This window comes from Numenius arquata, unplaced genomic scaffold (assembly GCF_964106895.1).
Source record: "Numenius arquata unplaced genomic scaffold, bNumArq3.hap1.1 HAP1_SCAFFOLD_665, whole genome shotgun sequence".
Lineage (NCBI taxonomy): Eukaryota > Metazoa > Chordata > Aves > Charadriiformes > Scolopacidae > Numenius > Numenius arquata.
The window spans coordinates 12,356-37,137 of record NW_027414833.1 but is presented as its reverse complement, the minus strand read 5'-3'; the positions used below and the strand labels follow the sequence as shown (position 1 = coordinate 37,137).

The following is a 24,782-nucleotide window of genomic DNA, read 5'->3' as shown; positions in this document are numbered from 1 at the left end:
GTTTCGTCCCCGTCACTGAAACACCTGTTTTATTTTGGGTTAGAACCATCAAAATCCTCCTTTTGGCACCTGGCGACAGAGCTGCCACCCTGCTGACCCCTGTGTTTTATTCCTGGCCAATTCCCTTCGCTGGTTAATTAGAATATTAAACATGAAAGCTGTTTTCTGCATATTAAAAGCTGAGAGTAGCCTTGACAGCACTCGTTAAACTAAGGCTGGGAATAGGTAAAAAAAAAAAAAAAAAAAAAAAAAAAAAAAAAAAGACCTTGACACAGTAATTTAAAAACCCCACCAATAATGAGATTCAACAGGTCAGGAGGTTTCCGGAGAATTAAATTCAGGAAGCAGCAGTTTGTTTTAAACTCGTATTTTATGTCCTGCCTCCCACAATCATCAAGTCCTTTGAAGTTTTTCCTTCTTGTGAGAGGGGTATTTACCCAGAAAAGTCAAACTATTAAAATCTCATATCACTGGACACCGCTTTAAATCACTCTCCGACATTTGCGCTCCGCACAAAACCTACTGCCCTCAAAAGTTAACAGGGAATCTCCGAAGCGACATGGATTTGGAAGCAAAATAGGAAGGCAACGAATTGGAGAATTAAGGTATAGTGGGAGAAAGCGTATTCCAAAAATAAACACATTTTTGTGTCATCATCTAGATTTCAGAGCTTGTTAAATTACTGAAATTACTCTTTTCAGTCCAATCGACAGGAGGCTCACTAGGAAGTATTTAAGGTCCTACCATCAATTCCTTAAAGCAGGGCACAACGGGGACATATTCGGGTACTACACTTAAAACCAGACGGTTACGCAGCTGCCAGCTTCCTGTCATACCCACTAAAAAAAAAAAATAATAATCATAATAATAAAAGGACAAAGAACTCTTTCTATCTGCCCCAATTGAATCGGGTCTCGCTTTCTTCAAAGCTCTACCTTTGGCCTTTACTCGACAGTGCAATTAATTAAACAGCTGAAAACCAGGCGCGTGGAGGTCAGCTCTGGGCTGTCAACATCCTCCTCCTCCCACTGCGTGGGGCTCGATGGCATCATCGCACCCAGCCCCGCTGCCTCGCTCCCTTCCCGGGCCGAAATTACAGGTGATTGGCAGCTCCATCACCAAAAACCCCTCTCTGGAAGTTTGGGGCTCAAATATTAATTAAGTGCACGAAATATTTATTTTTAATTATGATAAGGAGCTGCGTAATTTTAAAATATTTTTAATTTTTAAAAGGAACTGCACCGTTCAAAAATATTTTCAATTATTATAAGGACCTGCACAGCTGTAGAATAGGTATTTTAAAAATGATTATAAGGAACTGCACCATTTTGTAATAGGTTTTCTTTCTGAAAACGCCTGAGTTTCGCACCCCTGTGAAACCCACCTCAGGGAGCGCGGGGCAGCTGAGGGCGGTGGAGCATTTTAAGCCGTTCTGATTCATTTTGCTGCATTTCCTTCGAGGAGGAAGATTAAGAGAAGAGGCACTTCTAGAACTTAAGCAGCTTTACAGGAAAAGTTAGGTGCGGATCCTCTCAAGGTGCTCTACAAAGGGACGGGGAAAAGCGTTTGCAGCCTTTGTAGCTTCTTTTATTCCATGCAAAGCTGTTTGCTCATCTAATGGCAACAAATCATCCACCTTTCAAAGTTTTCCTTGCCGCTCGCTTCTAATTTTGCCAAACTTCAGTTGCAGATTTTTATCTACGCTTTCATGCTGAGCCTTCTGGGAAGCGTAATTGTAAACAAAGTTAAAAAAACCTGGAAATTGCTCCTTTCTTTATTTCCCAGGACCAAAAGGTTTCGTGTTTTTCTTCTTAACTTATGATAACAATCATGTCTTTCCTGCTACGTTTCGTTGGAGTGCTATGGACCTGGTGAGACTAATATCACAGGGTTAAAATATGGGCAGGGAGGAGGGTGCTAGACTTTAATGCCTACTTAATTCAAGCATTTTTGAAAGTTTCATTGTGCCACCACAAAAAAAATATCAAGAAGTTATTTACAGCTCAGTTCAGATTCTTGAAAAAAGGATATTAAATTCCCCTTCCTTATGCAGAGCACCAAATAAACACACACTTTTTTTTGTAGCTAAAAGGTATATAAATGGTATTTTTAAGTTTGCTGAAGAGTTGCGTTACTTTACCAGAAACACTGCCAATTAAATCTCAGCGTCGTCAGTAACCGACACGACAGACGGTTTCAAGCGTCTATAAATACCCTGGAAGGGTTCAGTCATCGGAACAGAAGTTAAAGAAATAAAACTCCTAAATATAAAAACCCTTTTGATACTCACAGAAGCGGCACAGTCGTTTAGATATCATCTTAAATAAAGCTTCGGTAAAGTCATAGCAGCCTCCGAGCGCCGCTACCGTCAATAATTTGTGCCCATGAAGTCTTGCACTGAGTTTACCGGGAGCGGTGTTTCCTGGGGACACGGATTTCCATGGATGGCTGCACCCGCTGCCATCACTGAACCTTCCATTCCCTCCTCCTTCCCAGCAGCCTGGCTTTAGAAAACTAAATTTCACCCCCAGCAACACCGGCAGCACTTTTCCATCTCTATGGATTTAGCGAGGGTAGAAAACGAAGAGGGGGAAAAAGTTTTTTCGAGAGAGATAATATCCACGCGATCGAGGAGCAAAGAGTCTTTTCCCTGCAGTTCACACCTCCCGCTGTCTGAAATCAGAGCATCCCCCTGAACGGGCACCGGACAGACACACGGAACACGGTAACTGTATTAGCCAGAGAAGAACTTTCCGAAGCAACCCACAGGCAAACTTACCCCTTGGCTTCCTTGAAACTGGATTACTGGTTTCGATGTAACAGCATCCTAAAAAAAACCAAAAAAGTGAAAAAAAAAAAGAGGTTACCTTCAAGAAATTTAAAGCTCCAATATTCATTGCCAAAAAAATACTCGACTTGACTCTTCACCTATACCTTTTTTTTTTAAAGGGTGAAATACACAGAATTCCAAGTGAGAAAATACAAAACCTCCTGAAATTGCGATTCGTACCTAGGAAAGGGATAAAACTGTAACGTCGCCGGTGGTTTAAAAAACTTCCCTCTCGAAGGTCATTAACCTTTACTTCAGAAAAAGAAAACCTCCGAGATGGTGCCCAGATGGGCCACGCTTCGCTCCTTCCCCATCCCGAAACCACATTTTCAGGCACGGAACAGCTTTGCTGCGGATCGTCAGTGCTTATGTTCAGTTTTGAGTTAAACACTGGATATTTGAGGGGAAAAAGTTATGACAGTTTTAAGTCTGAGAACGTGCTAAGTGAATTTTTTCCAACAGAAAGCTGGCAATTCACTGGAACAGCAAACTGCAACCTCATTGCAAAATACTGTTGTTACGGTGCCCATTTCAACAATCGGCCTCTTCCTCTCTACTAATTTCCCTACATTTCAAGGAGTCGCACTCCTGAGAGCTCCAAAACCCCCAAAACCTGCTCAAGGCAGAACCACCACTGAGCTTTACAGCACGAATTTTTGCACCGGGACTGCACTTTTCGCCTGGCTGTGATTTTACAAAGATCACAAAAGCTTTGGCATTCGAACCTCTTACCTGAGGTTTCGATTACAGGGAGAGAAACAACACGTGCAATCCAAGCCACGCCGAGTTTTTATTTCTTAAATTTCAGGAGAATTGTGGCTGCATTAGTTTTCTTTCCTGGAGTCACTCAAAACATCCCAAGACGCACTAAGAGACCCCCTCCTGCAGCGCGGGAGTTGTGTCCCACGGGGTGGAAGGGTGCGAGATCCCGGTGTGATGCCTTCCAGGGGATAGAATTTTTCCATTTCAATGGAAAAACCACCACGAAGAATTTAAGAGACAGAAGGCCAAACGGTGCGTTTGTATTGTCCTTTTTTCACCATAGTCATCTCCCGGCGTTATAACGACCACCTCCACCTCCCCAGGGTTACACAAACAAGATATTTACATTTAGCAGCAAAAGAGTTAACGGCTTGAAAGCCCATTAAAGTTTATCATCTCTCATAAAACCTTTCCGAACGCTTTCAGCCCAGGAGTGAAGAATCTCAGCCACCATACGCTGACATTAACAAAATAAAATAAAATATAAATTCACTAGGAAGAAAATCTCCTTCCAGCCCAGATGAATAAGCTCACACCAAGATACACTTTCAGAGCCTTTTAAGAGCCCATCCAATGCGATTTGACGGATCCACATCACACCCTAAATCGTTACGGGATATTTATGAGGGTGAGTAAAGCAGGAATACGCCTGAAGCTGACAGCGCTCCCTCCGTGTCGCCCGGCCAAGTTTTATAGACCCGAAACAACCTTTATAAAGAAACAATAAACAACATCTTGCTTCGACGTACAGAGATCACCGAATTCCTTGAGTGCCACGCCACCGCATACCACAGCGCGCTGTTCATCCACAGACCCCGCCAGCTTTTCCTTCCCGGTGTCAGCATGTACCCCGCGACGCGGCCAGAAATCCATACGGACGTACACGAGCAAACAAGCGTTTGAAACATTTCAAAAAAAAATAAATCTGGATTAAAAAAAAAAAAAAAACACAAAACCAACCAAACCCAAACCCCTGAACCCGGATCTTGTCCAAGCTAATTATGGATTTGCGAAGTTCTGCAATTAAATCTGGAAAATTACTTAAGTGGAATAAAAAGGTAACATGAAGCACGTAAGTAGAATAACGAGGCAGGAACAATACGAAAGCACTGTTACACAAATCAGGACAAGCTTTAATTACAGAACTTATAAATTTCCCTAATCTACATACAAAATGGTCTGAAGTTAAACGCGTAATCTCAAACTTAAAAATGAGTGTTCATGCGAGTTAAATGGCAGATTTCAGCCTTATTTCCTCAATCCCCCCCCCCCAAATCCAGTATTTCTAGGCTCCTGAGCTGTGTGTGCTGAGGGGCTGTGGGGTTTTGTGATCTGCCACGTAGGAATATCGGTGTTATAGCTCCCTGTTACACTCCACAGAAGGGAAAAGCTGGATACTGGAGGGTCATCGCACCATCCACATTCCCCTCTTGGCTTCTCGGCAACATCATCCCTGCACTGGTGTCACATCCCTTCTGCTGCTGCCCAGCTCCGTGGTCACGGGTCGCTTGAGAAGGCTCAGGGAAGAAGAAAACACACACGCACACCCTAACCTAATTAAGGATACGAATTTAAGTACTTTTATTAGATGAAATTAAATCCCTGCATGGGCACCTTCGTTCAGAGTAAAAGCAGGCAGATGAATTAAGCCAAACCAAATTAAAACCATACCTCAATTTTCAGTTCGTTTGGATTAACTTTCCTGAGTGTTCTTGTATGGACAAACCCCAATTTTACTGAGTTCTTGCTACCGTTTCCAAAATGCCCATCCTCCTCAAACGAGTCCCCTAATTCTTCTTCCTTAGTAACGCCAAGACACTGAACTTCCTTCGTTACAGTTTCCTAGAAATGCCGTCCCACCCACCTTTAGCGGGAACAAGGTCTTTTCCTCTTTCTGTCTTTCCTTCTAATTAACGAAGTCACCTCTGCGGCCCTGGGGCAGGACCGTGGTCCTGTTGCGAGGGTCTGCCCTCTCTGGAGCACACCAGCCTACAGGGCTCAGCAAAGTTTGGTACATCAAGGATGCTGATGAAACCTCACCTTTGTGTTTAATTAAGAGGCAAAACAAGACAGATCTGTCCCAGCAAGGGGCACCAGCACAGCCTGAGCAACTCCCAGCTAAAAAATTCCAGCTTTCCATGAAACTCACTGTATTTAGGAAGAGCTACTGGATGATGATTAAGATAAAGACAAAAATCTAAGCAAGAAAACAACAGATTAAGTGTTTTAAAGCAGCCACGTGTCAGTTCAACAGGTTTTCTACTGCCAGGCACAGACCTTCACCTCTGCAGTTCGAATCATAGAATGGTTCGGGTTGGAAGGGACCTTAAAGATCATCAAGTTCCAACCCCCCTGCCCTGGGCAGGGACACCTCCCACCAGATCAGGTTGCCCCAAGCCCCCTCCAACCTGGTTTTGAACCCCTCCAGGGATGGGGCAGCCACAGCTTCTCTGGGCAACCTGGACCAGGCTCTCACCACCCTCACAGCAAAGAAGTTCTTCCCCACATCTCAGCTCAATCTCCCCTCTTTCAGTGTCAAACCCTTCCCCCTCCTCCTATGGCTCCCCTCCCTCATCAAGAGTCCCTCCCCAGCTTTCCTGGAGCCCCTTTAGGGACGGGAAGGGGCTTGAAGGTCTCCCCGGAGCCTTCTCTTCTCCAGGCTGAAGAGTTAACACTCATCCAGAGCGGTGATGGTGCTGCTGGAGAGGTCCAAGCGTGAATGAGCTCCATTGCTGGGACCTGTGGGACCGGAGAACAAGCCACTACCTGGCAAGAGTTACAAATTTCCACCAAGAGCGAGCAGAGCCCCTTCAAACACACCTCCCGACGCATGAATTACTTCTCTGCTCCCACTCGCTATTGTTTCAACAAAAGGTTTCCTGACGCAGGACCCAAAGGTTGGCAAATCATTACCACGGCTTCGCTGTTTGCTAATTGCTACAATGGATCTTTAAGAAAATGCGTCAGACTTCCTCCCATCTGACCGTAAGAGAAAATGAACTGTTTTAACAAACCAGAGAGTCCTTCCTGCAGTCGGACTCACCCGTGCCCCAACACTCCGTAGGAAAAACTTCCAAAGGAATATCCAAACTGCAAACGCATGGCAGTACTTCTTTGAGATCTACCCCAACTTTCATTGCCGGCTTCATCGCATCCACCCAACCTGCAAACACACCTGCAAAAGAAGCCTGGATAGACCTCAGATACCATAGAATCAGAGAATGATTAGAGTTGGAAGGGACCTTAAAGATCATCAAGTTCCAATCCCCCTGCCCTGGGCAGGGACACCTCCCACCACACCAGGTTGCTCCAAGCCCCCTCCAACCTGGCCTTGAACCCCTCCAGGGATGGGGCAGCCACAGCTTCTCTGGGCAACCTGGGCCAGGCTCTCACCACCCTCACAGCAAAGAATTCCTTCCCCACATCTCATCTCAATCTCCCCTCTTTCAGTGTCAAACCCTTCCCCCTTGTCCTATGGCTCCCCTCCCCGATCAGGAGTCCCTCCCCGATCAGGAGTCCCTCCCCGATCAGGAGTCCCTCCCCATCTCTCCTGCAGCCCCATTAGGTATTGGAAGGCTGCTATAGGGTCTCCCCAGAGCCTTCTCCTCTCCAGGCTGAACAACCCCAACTCTCTCAGCCTGTCTTCATAGGAGAGGTGCTCCATCCCTCTGAGCATTTTCCTGGCCCTCCGCTGGGTTATGTTGGGTGACAATACAGCATTTTACTCCATAAAAATTCAATTATTTTCTATCTGGAAGGAGCATTTCCACGCTTCTGTGCCCAGTTCGCTGCCTTCCCTGCTGCATTCTTTAGGCACTGTGGAGAAACAAAGCTGCAAGTTTGCAAACACTAAAGCTCTTCCCCGGGACACCAACAGGAATCAAACCCCACAGACCCACGTGCTTTTTGCCAGACTGTCCCTCCAGATACCATAAGGTTATTTCAGAAGTCATGAGATTAAACTAAAAACCCCAAAACTCATCCCCAAAGCTCCCACAAAACATTTGTTTTTTATTAGCATGGCATTATCCTCATCTTCATCCTCTTCCCTGGGCCAGGGGAAAGCCAGTAACCCTTAATACGTGCTCTGAAAGCTCTCCGAGGCGGTGGCAATGCCCAAATGCTCCTTGCCCTTAAACACTCCAGATCCAGCACGCGGAAGCTCGAGTAAAGCCTGGGAGGAACTAGGAAGTGTCAATAAAATGCACAAAAATTGGATCTAAAACTAATAAAATACTTTATTATATCAAATATAAAGTGATATATACTAAAAGACTTCATTACATATGAAATATAAGGTGATATATACTAAAATACTTCATTATATAGCACTTGATTAAAGCTGGCATCAGGTTTTAAAAACATTCAGTGGAAAAGCTGGATGGGATATTCCTCTCCAGGACCAGAAAGGACATTTAAAATCCTCAGGGGTCAAGTAACCAGCTGGAAACCTCCCCCGTTTCTTCAGGGAAATACAGATAATTAAAGAATATGTTGTTTCGAGAAGTTCTGTTGTGCATTTACTGGAATTTATACTGGAGGCAGTGTTATACGGAAAATATTTGCCTTTACTTAGTATCGGTGTTATTTGTCTGTTCTCTTGAATGTTAAGAGTCACAAATGCCGAGCAAACAGAGCAAATGAAAGCTTACCCTTATTTATGTTGGAACATGGGAATTATTTTCAGAATTTAAAGCTTCTGGCAAACATTTAAAATTAGTAGGAAGAATACCAATAAATATACAGAGAAACTATAAAATCATGCGTTAACAGGGCGTTTTGAGCTGCCACGTGCAATTCCAGCCAGGTAAAGCGCCTCAGAAGCCAGTCACAAAAATAAGAAAGAAACAGAAAATTAAAATTCATACATTTCAGACTTGCTAAATACCCCAAACTCATCGAAGTTCCTCTTTAATCCTTTGGTTATGACTAGTTTATGTTTCTTTTGCCCACGCAGCATAGTCCAAATATAGGCATGCGCCCTCCGCTACTTCCTCCGGCTTCTCAGCACAACTGGGCAGAGGATGAAAAAAAGATTAAAAAAAAAAAAAACCAAAAAAAAAAACCAGTAAAAAAAAAGAGGTCAGATCCCAAATCCAGGAGGATTCTCGGTTCAAGCAGACCTGGATGCTCGAGAAAAGGTGTCCCGCAGACCTGAACGGAACTTCACGATTTAGATTCCCACTTACATTTTGGTTTTAAACACGCAGTAGAAAGTAAAAGAGGGACCAAACCGAAAGCGAACACATCCAGCGTCTCGCTGTGACAGACTCGTAAGAGACACCTCCGAGTCCCCAAGTTCATTAGCAGCAAGCTCTATAAATCCCAGGGGAAAGAAATACCTCTGAATATACCCACAACAACTTCAAGCGACTCCGCGTGAAGTTTCCCGGCAGTCAATTAGCCGAAGCCGGCCCAGGAGAGCGGGGCTGCGGAGCAGGGAGAGACAAAAGGCTTCTCCCAAGACATTCCACTTTTTCAAGGCTTATATTTACCCTCCCTACCAGAAACACAGCAGTAAAAACCCTCCTGAATATTCTTTTTTTATGTCATGGCTATTACTTACGGAATTAAAATCCCGTCTCTCCCTGCAACACAATTTCCATCAGCAATTTAAGGGCTCCCCAACGATCTCATTTGAAGTTGAGGGCACCAAGAGACTGCGGATGGGATCGAGTCTTCCAAGACTTGAAAATTATAAATCCTATATAATTTTTGTTGACCTAAACTACAAAGCCTTCCAGACCTCTTTATACTACACGCGCCTCGGAGATGAGCTGTTCGTTTTGCTGTTCAAATGCAGCATTCTCAGGGAAAGTCGTGAAAATTCCACGTAAATCCACAACCGTTGAAGCCAAAGTTTAGTTTTCTACTGAAAGAGAGGTGCCAGCGGCCACGGTGACAATGGGCAGCCGCCGAGGTGACAAACACGGCCGTGGGGATGCTTCTGGGGGTGTCCCTGCATCCTTCCAAACCTCCCTGTACACTGCGGGGTGACGGGTGCTCCTGGGGCTGTGAGCCCCAAATTATCCAACACGCACGCTTTCTCGCTCCTCCTCGCTGAGATTACCCCGATTTTTACTTTGATGAGCGAAACGTTGTCGAACGATGAGACCACATCCCTCCGCTGGGCCCAGTTCCCCACTCTTCTACCCCATTTCCCCCTCCCCAACATTGAAAAGAAATACTTGTTTGGGGCAGAAGGAAGCACCCAAGCTTTCAACGCAAATAATTTTTCTAAAAAGGTGCTTTTGATGCAGATTTAGGAGCCGGAGACTTACCAATTACTCCGCAAACTGTAGTTTGTATTTATTATAATCTATCATTTTCTTACTATGCATTAATGGATGCATATTATCACTGCAATATTAAAGCACCTACAAGTCCTAGCCATAACGCGGTGTGAGCAGCAATAAAATGATAAAGAGCTTTTATGTCAGCCAAAGCGCTAAGCTGCACATTTAAAAAATTTAATTGCTAAACTGCAAAATACATACTGGCTTCCTTATTTAAAATTGCATAATTTTAAGTGGGCTACTGCAGCACAAACATCACTTCCTCAGTAGTTTAACTTTCCAGGGTCAAAACCCAAGAGTGCCCCTATAAGATAGAAAACAAGTTTTATTAAAAATGTCAAAAAAACCCCTCGATATTAGTGAAACTGTGGCTGAGTTGGAGAATTTCAACATTCATGACTCCTTATTAAGGAAGCATCGTTAGGGATACAAAATTTTACATCAGTACTCAACCTGAGCATCAAGGACACAGAAAAGCACTGCCTTTGAGAAAGTTTAGAGAGTAAGACACAGGATTACGTTTAAAAAAAAAAAAAAAGAAAAAAAAAAAAAGAGGGTAGCCTAATTGAAATGCTTTGTGCCCGCAACGTAAAGCAGAAACTCAGTCCCTAAATGGACAATAGCTTGTATCAGCAAAGCCGAGAGCAATTAAACTCCACTGTCATCAAGATGTCACCCCACAGGCACGAGAGCTGAGCCAGCCGGGGAGCCCGGGTCCTCTCGCATGCCTGGATCCTCTGAGCTCCCCTAATCCAGGTTAAAAAGATCTTCCTGAATAAAACGCAATGGGTTTTATTACACACCTCCCTGCTCCCCCCAGCAGATGCCAGAAAACTTTCTTTAAAGAGGAATGAGGGGAAGGCAAAGGGAGAGAGAGAGAGTGAGAAATACCCCACGGGGAGCCAAAGTGGACCCAAACACCCCTGGGTAGCCCCGAGGGAGCTGACACTTGCCAGCCCCATGGTGATGGGCTGTAGCACACGGTACCTGGCCACTATTTTTTCCCGTATGGCTACCCAGCTTTTCAAACCCATCGTCCCCCTTCATTAGCCCCGAGTACAGAGCCCCGCGGTGGGTCTTGTTTAAAACCCCCCAGAGCACAAGCAAACAGTTCAAACAAAGCTCTCCCCACTGGTGTTTTACATACAGGGTAGTTTAAAGTTTTATGCTCAAGCCCAGTGAAATTTTTGAGTTTCAACTCGGTAACTTCGAGTAAATCTTTCCAGACGTGCTTCAAAAGAGCCTTTTCTTCCCAGCGCGGAACCAAACTGTGTTTCTACTGATCCCGTATTTGCAAAAATAAACCTTTGAACTCCCAAAGAACAGATGCCTCCGACACGAAGCCCGATACTCTGATCATCTTTAGCACCGACCACAAATCCTGGGAAAGGTACCCTTGGTGAGGGAGCTCCAACCCGCTGAAAAACCCCAGCACAAACCACACATCACTTGGGATCATTAAGCCAAGATGTTTGGCCGGCACAAGGCACAGTAGTTTTCCATTAGAAAGGGAAGCTACGCGTATATGCAATTTAGGCAATGCCTTTCAGGAAGAAAATTAGAAGGAGGCTCAATACCTTAGAGAAATAATTAAAGTATTGTCACTTAGTATCGAGTTTACTGGGATCACTGCAGAGCAGGTGACCTTGGTTGGCTGTAGGAGAACCTGGCTACAGCAAACGGACCAGCACGTCCATCGGACCAACTCCTTCCCAAGAGCAGGAACCACCAAACGACTTCTTGCGATCCTTATTTCTCAATTTTTTCAGCAATGTTAATGCTGTAACCCAGTGACTCTTTCTCCAGAGCCCCGAGACGGATACAGAATTGTTCTGTAATAAATAGGAATAAATGCACCATCTGAAGTGGCTGCAAGAGATGCTGCGAGGATGCAGGGGTCTGTCTCCAAAGAAGATGCAAGCTTTGTTTTTGCAGATGATGGACCTGGGACCTCCAGAGGACAGTGAAGAGTCAAACCTACCTGTCTGCAGAGAGGGGCTCACCCGTACGGGGACAGGTCACTGCAGAGAGACACCGCAAGAGGAGAACAAGCACCAGGGACGGATACTGGTATAATCTAGTTCATTTTAAGAGCCGCACCACTTCTGTTCCGACCACCACTTTCTTCTCGAATGGCCAGTGGGTCACTAGATCCTATCACTGCTGCTTCCATGAGGCTCAGCTTCACCCCTCGGAAGCAAATCCACGCCAAAACGGGAGGCGATTCGTAGTCTGAGGTCGAAGGGAACATATTTTGTAAGAAACAGGAAAAGATCAAAGGTGGTTTTGTGGCATCAAGGGCCCCCCGGCTCCCAATTAACGCAGACACAGCTTCGGATCTTCAGCCTCATTTGGGAATCCATGTTCGGAGATTCCGGGTGCATTTCCCAAGGGGATAGCACTCCTTTTTTTATTTTGTGTTTTTTTATCTTTGCTTATCCAGGGAGTTAAGGGAGACCTACTCATTAAGTCTAGCAAGAGAAGCAATAATCATAAAGTCTTAACTCTGCGCCTGACACGAGGCTGCTGTAAGAGCTTAAAGGATGATTATCTGTAGTTTAATCACTACAAACTCCCACCAATTTCGCTATTAAGAAGGTGGGGTTATTTTGTCAGGTTTTACTGTCAGAAGACTGATGGCCAACTCCCACCATCTCCAAAGGCTTGTGAAGGAAAGGCTTGGGGGGGGGAAGAACATTTCCATCCCCGCGCTGCCTTCAGCGTCTACTACAAGTGTTCTTTGAACACTTTGAACATGCAGTTGGTAATCAATTTAAAGTATGTCTATAAATAAAGAATTATCAAAACACAGGATATCACGCCCATTTTTTACTGCAATGACTCAGGAGGTCTCCTTCACTCCAAGTAAAAAAAAAAAAAAAACCAACTAGTTTTGATAAAATTACTGCATCTCTCTGAAAAGGAAGTTTCTTTTTTTGTTGCTGGGTTTTCTGCCTCCGTTACTCATTACAAAAGGGTGTTCCAGACCCTCTGAAACTGAGGCCAAGTAGTCCTCAAAGCTATTTTAATTTTATTAGTCAGTGTTGCATTTTTGAATCAAAACCATCCATTCATTTGAAGGCCCTCACCTTTTCCTCCTCCTCTTGTCCCCAAGACAGAGGTTCCAGCACCTTTCCCTTTTCCACAAGCACACTGGAAATCAACAGAATTCTGCACAAACGGCTATTTTAATTACTGTTTTTCCCAAAGGGATTTTTTTCCTCCTGTAACTCAGACTAAAAGCAAGAGGAGGTAAAACCAGGAAAGCATAAAACAAGTTGAAACAACATTTCCCAAAGCACTTGTACAAAGACAATGCTGCGCTGGCAAATTCAGCGCACAGATTTAAGCACAAACCTAGAAATAAGTTCCATTGTTTTGTTACTCATAAGCAACTGAACGGCATTCAGAGAAAAGTAATTTTATGTTAAATTAACACATCCCCAAGCCCACCTCTTTTTTTTTTTTTTTTTTAAATAGCAACCCTATAGTCACTTACTTATACAAGAGGGGAAAAAAAGAATGATTTAAATTGAAAAATTAAGTCAGAATTTAAGTCTGCTCATATGGGCGGAATCTATCCCTTTCTTACAGAGCAGCACCCACCGCGGATCTTTTAGCACGGTTCAATCTGTCAGCAAGATACTGTAAGTTAAAGATAGGATAGAAAAAAAGGAAGGTAAATATTGGCATTTCTAAAGTGCAGGCAGAGGAAAGCAAACCCTCTCGGATTTGTTTTTGGAACATGTGGATTCGCTTTGAAACAGTTTTCAAACAGAAACACTATTCCACAAAGAAATTTCCTGCTCTGCCTCCATACGTTGGAAATACTAAAAAGTATAATTATTATGAAATATTCTCTTAAGAAAAGTTCTACAGCGTGGCTTCAGCATCTGTACACGTCTGAATTAAAGACAATTTAGAGAGACCTTAGGCTGGCGAGAATCCCATTAAGACATCCATGCTCAAAATTCCCTGGGTGCTCGGCTCTTGCATGCAACCCCGCTCGTTTTTGCAGCAGAACTTTATTGTCGTTATCAGATGATCTTGTTAAATTGGGAAAGGGCTGAGAAAGAAAAGAAAAAAACCAAACCAAAACAAAACCAACGACTGGCATAAGGAAACTGAATCATCCAAAATTCCCAACTCTGCTAAAGGTGAACAGCAGTTCCGCTTTTCCCTAAAGGCTTTACTTAAACAGTTTTATGAGCCAAGAATCATTAAGGGGTTTTAGATTTTCGCAGATTAATATTTTAAAAGCCATTCCTCTAGTACAAGAGGCCTTGAATGAAGGCTCCTGTGCTTCCTCTGGAAGAGGAGGGAGGTTTGCTAACTGTTTACTAGATGCTGGAGATGTGGCCACCTCTCAAACGAAACAAAAAAAAAAAAAAATAATAATGATTACGAAAATGCTGAGGAAAACAATTTCACCCATGGAAATCACTTGGCTTGTTATCATCCATCTTGGAAACGGCACTTTTCACCGATTAGCCTTTCTGAAGCAATACAAGTAATACTGCTCTTGGTCTGTTTTGACAATGAAATCAGGTCTGGGAAATGTGAAGATGGGAGGCGGTTTTGGTCCGATTACCCAAAAAAAAGGATCCCGGCAACGACCCAGCATCTCTACTCCTGACCCTTCCCACCCTCAACGGGCTCAAACTTGAAATGTGGATACAACTGGAAAAATGATGATTTCAAGAAGCTTCACTGAAAAGGTTTAGAATTAGCTATGACATATAGGAAAGACGGAGATTTGTTTCCCCTCACTGGGGAAAGGGAAGCAGAAGTTTGCTGATAGACACCGGCCACTCCACGGATGCACCCAGACACCTACATCATGAAGAGCGGGATGATGAGGGACCAGTTCCGTGGGATGAGACTTCCCTATTTCTGGTGCTCAGAGCACAACATCCACCACAAATACTCACCTCCTCTTCTGGCCAGCTACGTTCTGTTTAAGAGCTCCTCTTATTTCAAACTTCACACGTTATTCTGCCAAACTCCTCTCCTGAACCGCTGTGGGGGGTCAGCAACTGAAGTGGGAGAGGGCTCCTAGCACTGCAGAGGTAACTGAAGCAACTCACCTTTAGCTCTCCCATTGCTACATAAATATAATACAAAGGTTTTCCAGCCAAGCATCTTCCAAGACAGTCATAGAAATCATCATTCTTAGCCTACGACACAAGCTAATGTGTTTTTTCTGACCGTTTATGGACAGTTTTATAACGGGCTGGTCTTTACCTTTAATGACTATAAAGCACAACCCATTCCCACTGTGCTGGCCAGACCTAAAACTTCTCATGCTTAGAGCTGAGAGAAGTTAAATAGTTAAAAGGAAGCTTTTCCATGACAGGCTGGTACCACAAATATTTTGGTTTTAGCTTTTGCGCTGTACGAAATCCTCAACTACCAGAAGAAAACGTTTCCCAAAATAATACAGGAAAGTGTGTCACGATAGCACATCTTAAAACAACTCCCCCATCGTCCCCATCATAAATAAAGAAAGTTTCCGTAACTGATTACAACACTCTTCCATCAGAAGGCCATGCTGTGGCTGGGATGCAAAGTGACTTTAGAACCAGACTCAGAGTCGAGTCTTGTTCCGTTTGCCTCCATCAGAAGCTTTCCCTGTGTCACCTTATATAAAGCATTTCACCTCTGGGTCGAAACTTCTCCATCTGGGAAGCCCAAGCGAATATTTCCCAGGTTGTATATGGAGACACCACCACTTCCCGCAGCGTTTACCGGAGACCATTCCAATCTGTGAGTGAGAACTGGGATGCACTGGTACCTCCACACCAAGGGCTCCCAACCCAGCGATCCCCAGGTCCCACAAGAGGATCACAGAGCAGCAGGAGATACTTAAAATAAGAAAACCTGAGTGTATTAAGAACAGCTTAACAAAACAACTCACCATTCTGGAAAACTTTTTAAGAGACGACAGCTCAGGCAGAATTTAAAAACCACAACCTTTAAGCTATTCTGCAAAGTAAGAGCTCATTTAAATACCACTTAACACGAGAATGCCTAAGAATTCCAATAGCGCTGGCTGGCCCAAAGTCTGCCTAAAAGAAAGGAGTAAGGATACTCTTAAATTACACCAGGTGGATTTCACCGAATACTGAGGCACTCTGGCTCAGGCTTTGAGCACCAGGCCAATAATAGTCTTGTAAAAACGCTGAATGGGTACAGTCAGCTAGAACTCTCAGTTAAAAATAAATATTTTAAGTGACTTCCAACACACCCGCTTTACTGTGCTCCTCACCAATCTGTGGGTTTCCAATTACTCCATTTATTTATTTATTTTAAGCGATTTTTCTTTCACCCATCAGGTTAGAAAGCCACTCAGACAGAAAGAGAAGCTGGTTAATTACAGCCAGAAAACCGGCTGTACACAAACTGCCAGCAAACCTACAGCGAGAGAGAGCTTGCGGAAAAAAATCTGTCAAGTTTGGCAACTCGGGCATTATATGTAACAAACAGATAATTTACCTTTTCAGATCCAATCAAGGTAACGTTGCTTTTTCTAGCCAAGATGCTACTTTGAGCAGTTTTGCCAGCTCTCCTCTGTCAGGCTGCTCGTGCAGAGCGAGATGAGACATTTCATATGTTAAAATTAAAGCCAGCGATGAAACACAGAGCAACGCCGGGTTACAACTTATAAAACAGGAATAGTGAAATATCAGCAGCCGAGAGTGGTTTCTGACCTAGTTTTAACTGGAGAAGAGTCAAAGAGCCAAAAAGACTGAGGCGAGGCTGAAGGTGCTGAAATTCCAGTACTGGAGCTGGAAGTGCCGGGGAACAGGATCCGAGCGAGAGCCCTCAGACATTCAAACGATGGAGGAAGAGTCACAGGGAACGAGGAACTTAAGATTCAAGAGGTTTAGTTCAACGTCAAGTGACATCCCGGGGAGGAGGGACAAGGATGGGGGGGGGCATTAAGCAGGATGGTGATGAAGGTGGAGGCATTGCGGGGCCTCCTTGTCTCACTGGACGGTGGGCACGGGGCAATGAGAAGCCCAGGCTGGGAAGAGATAACCTCAAGTTCTGAAACACGAGAAGAAATAATTTTAAAACAGCGTGTGCGTATTTTGGAAGGTATTTTTAGTCGCTTCTGAGAACGCGAATGTGCTGTCAAACACCTGTGTCCATTTGCATAACAAGAGAAAAATTAAAACCCCATTAACGTAAGTCCTCGGGTACTGGGGGCTACCTAGAGATATGAGGGGGGGGAAGAAAAGTCGAGAGATCCCATCCCAGTGAAATGTTCTCATGTGTCCCTCTCTTCTGCTGCACAAGAGTCGAATATATTTCCCCCAGGCAGCTCCACGCTGGTTTTAAGCCTCATTAAGAAGCAGTATGTTGCTGGCCTGACATGTCAGATTTTTAAATGACCTTTGTACCGAGAACAGTGTTAGCAAGCTGCTAAGAACGGGGTGGTGGTGGTGGGGGAAACCAAACAAACCAAAAAGTCTGTTTCCATGATTAGGAGAGGTACGTTCTGGCTGTTTGCATTTATTTTAGTTTTAAAAAAAAGCCACCTGTCAGTAAACCAAGCCATAAAAAAAAGCCAGCAATTCTCTCTGAAGGGCAGCTGTGACGGCATCGCCGCTCTTGGCCATTCTTAACGTCGCACTTATCACACAAGGTAAACAGGAGTGACTATCAGTTAATGAACAACACAACCCTCAGGCTGAATTTTAAAAGAGTGTTTTCTCCGCTGCCATCTTTTAATGAAAATCCAGCAGTTCTAACCCACCGAATTTGCTTACGGAAGTCTAATTTATTTTAAGAGATATTAAGACACCAGGGCTGATTCACTCGCCTGTGTGCTCACACAACGAGCTGCTGAAACATCAGTCCGATGCTTATCTTCCACACAGCTCTGCTCCTTTTCTTGCAAGAGAAAACTATAGAAAGGGCAATTTGGAGATCAGATTGACGAACTTGTTCAGCCATCCCAGAACAAATCTCACCTAATACCCACACTGCTGAGCCCAGGAAAACAAGCCTGGACCAGTTTGCTCCTTGTGCCCAACTATATCCTATTGACACTTAAAGGGAAGCGTAATTAATTACTCTGCCAAAGTTCTACTTAAGACGATCTTCAGACGGTTCCTCATGGAGCCAGAACCAGCCCTGCTGGAAAAAGGCTATGATAAACCAAAGTCGGAGCCAGGATCCTAAAAGAATCCCAGAGAAACCCGACCACCGACACCCCACGAGCCAGATCAACCACAAAAGCTAAAGCAAGATGCTCAGATGCTGCTTTTGGGCAAACGGAGGTGCTCCAAACGCCAAGCGGGACACAACCCACCGGAAACACAGCATTCAATGGGGATGTCACCAAAATTTCCTACCATCTCACCATCTTTATGGAGGAGTCAGTGATAAAGCAATCAAAAATACCAGGGTTTTTTCTGTCACTGAGGGAAGTTGCCCACAAAACATCCAGCGGAAAGCACTGAGCAAGCACCCCTAGATTTTTCTACCGTGTTATAACCTGGTTGTGTTACGTACCCTCCGCTAACACAGCATCACCAACAGCTTCCTCGCACACACCATCTTCCAGGGGAGCTCAACTTCCCCGAGAGAAAAGCGAAGGCAGCTGCCTGAAGAAGCCACCACCAAGTTAAATGAGGTACTCCCTTTCCTCCAGCGAGAAGCACAGAACCCGCACTGTTTCAGCTACGTTCTTTATTTGCACTGCCAGGCTGGTTGGTAACAAACCTGCTCCAAAAATAAAGCGACAAACAGTAAAAAGAAAGAACACACTCTTCTAAACTGGCAAAAAATCTACCTCCAAAAAAAAAAAAAAAAAAAAAAGGCAGTCAGATGTTTCTTTGCTCCCCTCAAGGACACCTGTGAAAGTTCAGGTTACAGCAAATTCCAAAAATGAACATGAAAAATTTTCAGATAAGAACAGTAAAAACATACCACCTCTGCTGACTAAATAGAGAATCGACCACAGGGCTGCAAAAAGACTCCCCGGGCCCAAGCCCAAAAAGCCCCGGGAGATTTCGTACACGAAGACAGAGAATCTCTCTTGCCTGACGGAGTGAGTCGAGGCCGTTCATCTAATTCGTAGATGCAAAAGCAGCGGTTCAGCCACTGAGCCGGCACTTAATTGTCTGACCAGAATTTTTGCTCTAAATATAACAATCCGCCCAAGTTGTAGTTAGCTGAAACGTTTTGCTTTCTTAACTGAGCCCATCTGAGGTTAGAATAAAAGCGTGTTTCTTCCTGCTGTCAGCGTCCGTAAATTTAGCCTTAATGACAAGTAGAAGGCCTTTATATTGAGTTAAATGGCCTTAACTGTACAAGAAAGCTGAAACTTGCAGGGAGATGCAGCAGCAGCATCACCTCCATCAGATACATCCCTGGTGCCAACGACTGCGGAGCTTCAGTAGGAAGGTCGTGGAAGCGCTCCTGACACCGTAATATCAAACCTTCTAGGTAATACATCTACTCTTTCCCTTCGCGTTAAGAAACCCCAAAAGAAAGTGTCCTAGATTTCAATGCAGTGACCACTACTGCACCATTTCGATGCATGAAGAGCAAAGTCCTTCAACGATTCCCAAACGATCTAGAAAAATGTGAGCAATTAGTTTTAATCACCACTATGTTCCACGTCAACCAAAGCGCATATTTCAAACAGATCTAAGATAAAGGTTAAGTATGGTTTACTTTATCCTTTATGCATTACCACTTCCCCCCCTTCCCATTTCCACATTTCTAAAGATTAAACAAAAAGCCGCTTCCTTCGCAAAGCTGTGTGTTTCAGGACTCTCCATCAGCTCCCAGACTCCAGGCTGGGAGAACTGGTTTATTACAATACATTTGCTCAGCTGCATTGCTTTCCTTTAGAAAACCACACTTTTATTTCTGGAATAAAGACAAGGATTGGGAGCCATCCACTCCATGGGTCAGACCATCTCTGACGTGCACAGAACGCGGGAGCATTTCAGATCTTACAAGAGGAAAAGCAAAAGTGCCAGCAACTTCCCTAATTAATAATCCTGACCATGAAGAGCACATAAATAACTAAAGGTTCTTTTTATTATTGAGTATCTATTGGGAGAGAAGGAAGCAGAGCTGGTGGACAGGACCACCACGCTCCCATCAACACACAGCTCCCTTGGCTAAGCATGCAGAGGGGAACCAGGGAGCAAGGTCACTGTCACCGGTGTCACCGAAAGCACTTTTCAAAAGAAACCGGTCAGCAGAGCTCCTACGCACTTCTTAAGAGACTATTTATGGGAGCAGAAGTTGTTCTTAATTCTGCGAGAAGCAGCAGCAGAGGTCACGATTCCGGCTTCACCGGCTCTGATGGCTGAAGCGTGAACAGGTGCCATCAGGATTTTCAAAAAAAAAAAAAAAAAAAAAATCTATTTTAATGACATAGGAACTGTCATTTCAGAGCAAAGTCCTGCTCAGCCCAGTCTGTTGTCAGCAGCAGATGCAGCTGAAGGAAGTGAAGAAACTCTGTGACAGAGACCCGCTCCCCTCTGCCCTGCCTTGACTTCTTCCTGGCTCCAAGTCATTTTATAGCAGTTTCATTCTGAATCATGAGTTTACGCCTTCGTTTTTTTTTTTTTGGGACGGCGTGTTAAAACCCCACAAGTCAGGGAGTTAATGAGGCGCTGGGACCTAATCAGGCCTTGCCACACCACACCTCCGGCAAGTGTAAGCCGCGCAGGGAACGACTTCAAAGGGCCCAGCAGACCTTACGTTCTCCCTGTGAGCGAGGGCTGCTCCCTTCTCCAGCCCGTTGGTGGAAAGGTGAGCCCAGCCAGAGAACTGACTCGCCTTATATGGCTTCCACGGCACAATTTCCGCTTGCCCAAACTCAGGCAGGGTGGAAAAAAATCTTGCTTCCTTGCTACTCCGCCCATGCCGGGCTCTGAAAAGCATCCACCAGAATCCTGGATCGGAAAAGAATGGAAGAATTTACACCGAGGTTTTGCACGGAGCTGGGCTCCCTGGAAGAGGGTGAAGCCCTGGCTTTGGCAAGGAGCTGGATCACCTCGAACACCATGGGAGAAACAGGAGCCGAGGAGCCGACACGCAAGCAGAGATGCGTGGAGAAGTTGTAACCACAACCTTTATTCTTTGCATACCATATGACCAATTTTTCTTGCTATTCAGATGTACTTGAGTCTTTTTAGATTTCAGGACAGCAAGCTTTACAAGTTAATTATGAGTTGGGAACATTATTTCCTTTCACCAATTTATTCATAATACACTTTATACCAGGAGCTTTGTTTTCAGAATCAAGTGAGTCTCGGCTCAGGTTCACGCACTATTTTCTGCACAATTCAGTACTTCCATGGGAATTACTGTTAATGTCAGCGAAGCCCGTCCTACCTCCTGGTCCCTGTCATTATCAATGGCTCTGAGCATCACAGAGAAACTCTCGGACCAACCCTCCTGTTCACCGAGTGTAAATACAGACACATCCACAGTCCTGAATATCTGCAAGTCCAAGAAAGCTGCTGGCTAAAAATGAAGCATAGTAAATGCAGTCAATGAAAAGGCTGTTTCAACACACACTGCTCTTAAAACTGTGATAATCCATGAAGTATTTCTAAAAATCTGTGCATATTCCCTTTTTCTAGCCTTGATTGCCTGTAAGTCATACACTATCTTTTTTCACAGCACATTTTTCTCAGTGCGAGAACCAGGGAGAGATTTATCTCCAGCCATCAGTGGTTTGTCTTTGCTTTCTTCTGCTACTCACCAAATGGCAGAACCCGGCTCATCCACACACAGACTCTTCTCAGAAAAGAGAAAAATGGTGGCAAAGGAGCTTAAAAAAACCTAAGTTCTGCCAAATCCCTTGTTGCCTTCTTTTTGGGGACTGGGAGAGACAGAAACACAGCCCATTTGATTTTCTCATAGAAACTGGGAGCCAAAAACAACTGAAATCAGCGCCGGAGCTGGAAAGGTACAACAAAACTCACACAAACATAAAGTCTAGACACTGAAATGTGGAAATATGATTCAAATAACCACAACTGGCACATAAGGTATTGATTGCAGCCCATCACAGAACCAGCCCTCAGTGGGTAAGAATATAGAAGAAAGATTAAATTAGTGTCTTCCACCTCGGTTTTAGAAAATAGGGATCCTTTGGGTGCAGTGATACAGATTGAGCTAGCATTTCTACCGTCCTGCCGGGCTTTTTGCTCGGCTTTTAAGCAACACGTCTGCTCATGCTAAAGAATGACAATCAGCTCAAACTACCCCCGCAGCACCGATCCCATAGGAACAAAACTGCCCTGGGTGTCAGGTGGCTGCTCTTATCAAAGCCTGGCCTATCAGCTCAGCTACGTGGATCTCAAAATATTTGAGCCAAGTAGTCGAGAGGATGTTTGTACTGATGAAATCTAAATACTACAAAGGTTTAGGTGACTGGCTGTTCTGCGGAAGTTTCACGGCGCTTGCTAAACCCCATCACGACGCGGTCACGAACCTAAAGCAGAAAGTCTGTGTCTATCACGAAAGTCTGCGTGGTCTGGAAAGGGGGACCAGAGCCAACAGCTCAACAAGCCTTTGTTTGTGGTGTGACACACAGATTGTCCTTCGAGACACTGGCTCCATCCTTCTCCCCGCGCTGACCGGCTTTCCTGCAGAGCAGCATCCCCCAGGACCGTGCCCAGAGCCTCCCCGGATGGTCACAGGTTCTGCCTCTAAGATGAAAGCTTAACCAGTGGCGGCGGCTGGGCTGAAGAGACGCTGAAGAAAAGTAAAACATCTCGGTTTTCCATGAATGCCTTGGGCTAAAGTGTTCTTGTGTACCAAAAGCCAAGAAAAGCTCTGCCGCACAGAGGGTTAACAGCAGCCAGGCTGCACCAGATCAGGGAAGACTCAAGGTGGGTGGAGGTGGGCAGCTAAGTCAAGTCATGCTCACAAGCGGTGACCTCTTTTTTGAGTTAAACAAATGCTGGTTTCTTTAAATTAAAAAAGGCACTAGTCCAATGTAAAGAAAGGAGAGACCAAGCGCACGGAACAGTGTTTTTTCTAGCCTGCCTTTTCGCTGGAGCAATGCAAAAAGGACTGGATTTTGGAAGCCTGCTTTCCCGGTGCAGCAGTGACACACACCACAGCTCTGCAAACCCACTGCTGAGGGGTTTATCCTGCTCTTTTTTATATAAATCCTTTGGGGGGGGGGGGGGGGGAACCCACCAGTGAAAAGGCAATACTAGGTTACCATGGTGTGCAAAAGTTGCCTTATGTACATGGGATGTTTCTAAGCAACACATGAGCTACTATAGAAAACTCCTCTTATCAACAAATCCAAGCTCCTTTTCCTGGATAATGCATCTAGGTCAAGCTAAGGCACGTTGAACGCAGAAGCCTAGTTTTGGTGATGTCTCTTCTGTATCCACCCTGTATAAAATATTAGCATAGTTCAGGTTATCAGGCTTTTTTCTTTTTTTTTTCATTAGCATTAAGTTCACTCCAGATAATGGTTCCTCCAGAAACAGCATTAACCTTAATTATTCAGAGGTAACTTGATCTCAACCTTCCGCCGAGCTGATGACCACTTTTTCCCCCCCTCAACTTCTCCTCTCGTTCCCCAAAACCCAAATAAAACCAGCATATTACAGGGCCACATTCACAAATTAGGGTATCGGGTACGGGATCCCAGACATACGGTATCTCTTCAAACTCCACCTAAACTCGTGCGGCCACTCCATCCATTCAAATGCATTCTCTCGTGCATTAGCAGCAAAACCACTAAGTCAGCCAAAATGTATTCTTCTCCCATGGATTAGCTGGCACAAATTAGTACGAGAGTGACGCATGCAGTCTGTCCCTTCCCATTTTTCAACATGCACAAACACCAGGGATTTGGAGACGCTTCACAAGTTTACGCTTACAAGTTACAGGCAGAACCCAGTTTAAAGCGTCTGAAATGTGCAAATTGTTTAGGAGATAACGCGTCCATTTACTAACGAGCCCTTAAATGCTTTTTCAAACAAAACTTCCCCTCCCTCGGCAGTAATAAAGGCTCTCCTGCTATCCCAACAGAGTCGATGCTATGCAAGTGAACTATTTCAACAGTCACCATCCCTCTGCCAAGCAGCACGATGACAAAAACTAACTAAACAGGACAGAGCACTTCAGACAAGTTCGGAAAAAAAAAACAAAAAAAAACAATAAACCCTGATGTCGGAGGATGACCCGAAAACTCCACGCTCTTGGCTGGCTCAGGGCAAATGCAGAAGCCACTGGAGGCAGGACCTGCTGCAGCCCAGGCGAGAGGTCCCTGTGTCTCTGGAGAGACCCCTCTGCATATAGCGTTCGATCACATACGCTTCAAACAGAAGTAAAAAATAAGATTATAACACTTTCCTTTCCCCCTTTGCTGCTGTTTAAGTGGAATAAGAAACCAACTGTAGAACATGCTGCAAAGGAGCAAGGGTTTAGTCTTGCTGGGTAACGAATACAATGGCCAGGAGCCATTGATATGAGCACCAAAACACCCCACTTGCCTACCTTAAAAAAAAATAATAACCCAGCCTTCATAAAAACCTAAGGGGTTAATCTCCATGCTTGCTTCTCCCAGTATTGCTAGAGAGCAAAAAGTTATTAATGCCCCAATTCAGCTTCTCCGATTAATGGTGTCGTATGATTTGCTGATAAAAAGCAGATCACGTTTTTGGTTTAAAAAAAAAAAAAAGAGCACACCGTGGGTCACAAGGATTCTGTCACAAACTTCTTATTTTTCCTTGGTGTGTCACCAATTAGACCTACTTCTGTAGTGTGCTACCACCAGTATAAAAAAAAAAAAAAAAAAGGCATAATGGGTTTATAATTTGCCACCGAATCCCATAGCAACTGTACGTCACTTTAGATGTAAATTACAGACAATTCTTTCCCAT

The 24,782-nt window shown here is 44.5% G+C and overlaps 1 protein-coding gene across 1 annotated transcript in view; it reads right to left on the bottom strand.

The window, feature by feature from the left end:
- The window catches only part of ELL (elongation factor for RNA polymerase II), a 55,508-nt gene that overhangs the window by 25,905 nt on the left and 4,821 nt on the right, over nucleotides 1–24,782 (bottom strand). The window contains exon 2 of the mRNA XM_074167341.1: nucleotides 2,780–2,827. Coding sequence (XP_074023442.1) covers nucleotides 2,780–2,827 — 48 coding nt within the window. The remainder of the gene's footprint in view (nucleotides 1–2,779; nucleotides 2,828–24,782) is intronic.